This window comes from Vicia villosa, unplaced genomic scaffold (assembly GCF_029867415.1).
Source record: "Vicia villosa cultivar HV-30 ecotype Madison, WI unplaced genomic scaffold, Vvil1.0 ctg.000334F_1_1_1, whole genome shotgun sequence".
Classification (NCBI taxonomy): domain Eukaryota; kingdom Viridiplantae; phylum Streptophyta; class Magnoliopsida; order Fabales; family Fabaceae; genus Vicia; species Vicia villosa.
In genome coordinates, this window is record NW_026705148.1 from 331345 (window position 1) to 337063 (window position 5719).

Below are 5719 nucleotides of genomic sequence, written 5' to 3' on the forward strand. Positions count from 1 at the left end.
TCTCCCTCTACAGTTCTCCTTCACGTTCTTCGTGTTCTCAAACCTCTGTTCTTGCACGTTCCTTCTTTCTTCCCAATTCCAATTGTTTTATGAAAATAATAATAAAATTAGTAAAAGGATTACAAAATCACCCCCTTTCTTTTACTATTTCCTCACATAGCCCAAATGCCATAAACCATTATTTCCATTATTTTCCACAAATTCTTAATAATTCTAATTATTAATTCAATGTTCCAATTAAATTAATATTAAAATTATACGGGTGTTACAGTTGAGGTTGTGGATAACACATGTGGCTTTACAATGATTCCAATTTTGATGGATAGTGCACAAATAAATTTAATTGTGTCAAAGGATTAAAAGGTGGATTTGGCTTAAAGCATGAAAGAATTATTTTTGTTTATTCGGTAGAATTGAATTAGAGAAAGAAGAAATAACTTTTTGCATCCCAGAAGAATGGTTTTAATTTTAACGCATCCCAGAAAGATGGTTATAATTTTTAGATCATTGTTTGTAACAAAAACAAAGCATCCCTGAAGGTCGAAGGATAGCAAAATAACATTGTATAGTTCATGAAGAACTCATAATGCTTTATTTATTTATTTTATTTTATTGTATATGTAAGATGTATTTTGTCACTAAATTGATATTTTTTTTATAAAAAAAAAAACAGATAATTTTAAGACTAATGTGACAATCTAGTTTACTATTGTGTTATTTCTAAATATTAGAATTTACAAAAGTATTATTTTAAATATTAATATTTAATATTGCCTTTATGATAATTATGTCATTATAATATTTTTATTTCTTTTATTTTTATGATAGAACTACTAAGTATGTCAAATCTTACAAAATTGGATTTTGGGGCTCTTGATATTTCGGGAAAGAACTATTTGACATGGGCCCTAGACGCCCAAATTCATTTAAGCGCATAAGGTCACGGTGACACTATTAAAGAAGGAGATAAATCATCTGATCAACAAAAGGCAAAATCCATGATATTCCTTCGTCGTCACCTTCACGAGGATCTTAAAAATGAGTATCTTACTGTAACTGACCCACATGTCTTGTGAAAAAATTTGAAAGATAGATATGATCATCGAAAAACAATTATCCTACCAAAAGCTCGATATGAATGGATGCATTTACGTTTGCAGGATTTTAAAAGTGTAAGTGATTATAATTCTGCAATGTTTAGAATAACTTCTAAGTTATTATTATGTGGAGAAAAAGTAACTGATGAAGATATGCTAGAAAAACATTTTCCACTTTTCATGCATCCAATGTGCTCCTGCAGCAGCAGTATCGAGAAAAGGGGTTTATTAAATATTCTGACCTAATATCTTGTCTTCTTGTGGCTGGGCAAAATAATGAACTATTGATGAAAAATCACGAGGCCCGTCCCACTGGTACAACTCCATTCCCAGAAATGAATGTGGCAAGGCACGACCACTATAGGAAAAATCCTGGTCGCGGTCGTGCATATGCACGTGATCGTGGTCGTGGTCGTAATTATGCTCATGGTTTTGATTTTGATCGTGGTCGCAATGGGAATCATAAAAACACATATTTCCACATGAAGTGGGAAAATGTTGAAAAGAATGAAAAAGAGGGTCAGAGTAGCAAAACAAATGAAAATATTTGCTATCGTTGTAGAGGAAAAGGTCATTGGAGTCGCACTTGTCGTACTCCAAAACACCTTGTTGATCTTTATCAAAAATCACTGAAAAATAAAAAGGAAAGGATCGAGACTCACTTTGCTAATGAAGATGATGATCCAGATTACGGTAATATGGATGTTACCCATTTAGATATTGGTGACTTCTTTGCTGATCCAGATGGAAAAATTGATCACCTTATTGGAGATGGAAGTGTCAAGAAATAAAATTTATGGAAATTTTCTTTTTAAGTTTTATGGATGTTTTGAATTTTATTTTCTAATAATAATAAAGTGTGTTTTCTACTTGTTTGTTTACATAATTTACTATTTAAATAATTTGTGTTTTTAATGTGCGCTTATAACTTATTGTTAAAAAAATTATTATTGTTCTTAGAATGAATATGGACACTAGCTCCAGTAATGAAGATATGTGCCTTGCTGACAGTGCAACAACCCACACAATTCTCAAGCATAAAAGATATTTCTCTAATTTAGTGAATCGAAAAATTGATGTCAGTACTATTTCTGGCACCTCAAAAATAATTGAAGGCTCCGGAAGAGCCCATATGTTGTTACATGGTGGAACAATATTGCACATTGATAATGCATTATATTCCCCCAAGTCCCATAGAAATTTATTAAGTTTCAAAAATATCCGCCTAAATGGATACCATATTGAAACAGGAGATGATGGAGGGATTGAACATCTGTGTATTACAAAACACAATTCAGACACAAAATGTGTAATGGAAAAGCTATCGGCTTTATTCTCTGGCATGTACTACACTTATATTAGTACAACTGAAGCACATGCAACTGTAAACCAGAAGTTTACAAATAATGATAAATTTCTAATTTGGCATGACCGTTTGGGCCATCCCGGTTATATAATGATGCGAAAAATAATTGAAAATTCATGCGGTCATCAATTAATGAGTAGGGAAATTATTCAATCGAATAAGTTCTCATGCAGCTCTTGCTCACAGGGGAAGTTGATAATTCGGCCATCACCAACAAAAATTGGAAATGAATCTATCAATTTTGTAGAGCGTATACATGGTGATATTTGTGGGCCAATACACCCATCATGTGGACCATTTAGATATTTTATGGTTTTAATTGATGCATCAACTAGATGGTCACATGTTTGTTTGTTGTCAACTCGTAACCAGGCGTTTGCGAGATTGCTAGCTAAACTGATTCGAATAAGAGCTCATTTCCCCGATCATCCTGTCAAGAAAATTTGTCTTGATAATGCTGCAGAATTTTCATCTTAAGCATTTAATGAGTATTGTATGTCTATTGGGATTGACATTGAACACCCAGTAGCACATGTTCATACACAAAATGGACTTGCAGAATCATTTATTAAACGAATAAAATTAATTGCAAGACCACTGATTATGAGATGCAAGCTCCCAGTTTCTGCTTAGGGACAAGCAATTTTGCATGATGCAACATTAATTCGCATCAGGCCAACGAGTTACTACACCTCTTCCCCTTTACAATTAGTTTTTGGTAAAGAACCTAATATTTCCCATCTAAGAATTTTTGGATGTGCGGTGTATGTTCCAATTTCTCTACCACATCGCAATAAGATGGGTCCTCAAAGGAGGATGAGAATATATGTTGGATATGAATCTCCGTCTATTATAAAGTACCTTGAACCAACAACAGGAGATTTATTCACTGCTCGTTTTGCTGATTGTCATTTTGATGAATCAAATTTTCCAGCATTAGGGGGAGAGAATAAGAAGCTGGAAAAAGATATCAGTTGGAATGAATTATCATTATCTCATCTTGATCCTCGAACAAAACAATGTGAACTAGAAGTTCAAAAGATAATTCACCTGTAAAACTTAGCAAATCAATTGCCAAATGCGTTCACTGATCCAAAAGGTGTGACTAAATCATATATACCAGCTGCAAATGCTCCAATAAAAATTGATATCCCTGTTGGACAATCTAATGAGTCTCAACCACGCCTGAAGCGTGGTAGACCAATCGGTTCTAAAGATAAAAATCCTCGAACAAGAAAGGGAGCTAAGAATAAAGATGGCCCAAGTGAGGAAAATCTAAAAGAATCGTCAGACATAATAGACATTTCATCTCTAGAAGAGATTGATCAGGTACCTGAAACTCATGAAAATAAAGAGATCTCAATAAATTATGTCCAAAATGGAATACAATGGAACAGAAACGAAGTCGACATTGATGATGTTTTTGCATACAATATAGCGCTAAATGAGATAAATGGCAAAGAGGATGAGGAACCAACGTCTATCAAAATTTGTAGACAAAGTGAGGACTGGCCAAAATGAAAGGATGCATTTGAAGCAGAATTAAACTCACTCTACAAAAGACAAGTTTTTGGACCTGTAGTTCGAACACCTGAAGATGTGAAGCCAGTTGGATACATATGGGTTTTCGTACGAAAACGGAATGAAAAAGGTGAAATTATGAGATACAAAGCTTGACATGTCGCTCAAGGATTTTCCCAAAGACCTGGAATTGATTTTAATGAGACATATTCACCTGTAATGGATGCAAGCACTTTTCGATATCTAATAAGCCTAGTAGCACATGAAGGGCTTAATTTGCACATGATGGATGTTGTAACAGCTTATCTGTATGGTTCACTTGATAGTGAAATTTACATGAAACTCCCTGAAGGGTTCAATGTACCAGATGCACACAACTCCGAATCTCGAGAACGCTACTCCATAAGATTGAACAAGTCTCTCTATGGGCTGAAACAGTCTAGACGAATGTGGTATAATCGCCTCAGTGAATATTTGCTTAGAGAAGGATATACAAATAACTCCATTTGTCCTTGTATTTTTATAAAAAGATCAGGAAAGGAATTTGCAATAATAGTTGTCTATGTGGATGACATAAATATTATTGGAACTCCTGAAGAGCTCCCAAAAGCTGTGAGTTATTTAAAGAAAGAGTTTGAGATGAAGGACCTAGGAAAGACAAAATTATGTCTAGGTTTGCAAATTGAACATTTGGACAAAGGAATATTTGTACATCAAGAAGGCTATATAGAAAAAGTGTTAAAACGCTTCTATATGGACAAAAGTCATCTGTTGTCTACTCCAATGGTTGTTAGATCATTAGATATGGAGAAAGATCCTTTCAGACCTCGAGAAAAGGATGAAGAATTACTTGGTCCTGAAGTACCATATCTCAGTGCAATTGGAGCACTAATGTACCTTGCTAATTATACACGTCCTGATATATCATTTGTTGTAAATCTATTAGCAAGATACAGTTCTTCACCTACACAAAGACATTGGAACAGAGTCAAACATATACTTCGTTACCTTAGAGGTACAATAGACATGGGTTTGTTTTATAAAAAAGTATCCCAATTTGAATTAACAGGTTATACAGATGCAGGTTACTTGTCAGATCCTCATAATGGTAGATCACAAACTGGTTATTTGTTTACATGTGGAGGTACAGCTATTTCATGGAGATCGGTGAAACAAACCATAGCAGCAACATCATCTAATCATGCAGAACTTTTAGCATTACATGAGGCAAGTCGAGAATGTGTTTGGTTGAGATCCTAAATTCAGCACATCCAAAATACTTGTGGTTTATCTTTTGAAAAATTAAATACAACGATCATATATGAAGATAATACCGCATGCATCGCTCAATTGAAAGATGGTTACATTAAAGGAGACCGGACAAAACACATTTCCCAAAGTTCTTCTTTACTCATGATCTCCAAAAGAATGGTGATATAAGCATCCAACAAATCTGTTCATGTGATAACCTTGCAGACCTTTTCACAAAGTCACTCCCAAGCAGAATTTTTAATCAACTAATACACAAGATTGGTCTTCATCGAAGAAATGACTGTTCAACTGAGGGGGAGAAATGAAAGGATATTTTACTCTTTTTCCTTCACTAGATTTTTTTCCCACTGGGTTTTTTCTAGTAAGGTTTTAACGAGGCATATCCTCAATGGACATTCTAGGGGGAGTGTTATAAACATTTATACTATTGGATGTTCATCCCTCTTCTTATTCTTCATCTTCC

At 34.2% G+C, this 5719-nt stretch overlaps 1 protein-coding gene across 1 annotated transcript; it reads left to right on the top strand.

The window, feature by feature from the left end:
• Window positions 1–1432: 1432 nt before the first annotated feature.
• Window positions 1433–1888, top strand: LOC131626901 (uncharacterized). The gene has a single exon (XM_058897736.1). The coding sequence runs from the start codon at window positions 1433–1435 to the stop codon at window positions 1886–1888; it is 456 nt and encodes a 151-aa protein (XP_058753719.1).
• The last annotated feature ends 3831 nt before the right edge of the window (window positions 1889–5719 follow it).

Bases quoted from the DNA above. Each gene is read 5' to 3' on its own strand.
- LOC131626901 (XM_058897736.1), top strand. From the start codon at position 1,433: ATGAATGTGGCAAGGCACGACCACTATAGGAAAAATCCTGGTCGCGGT.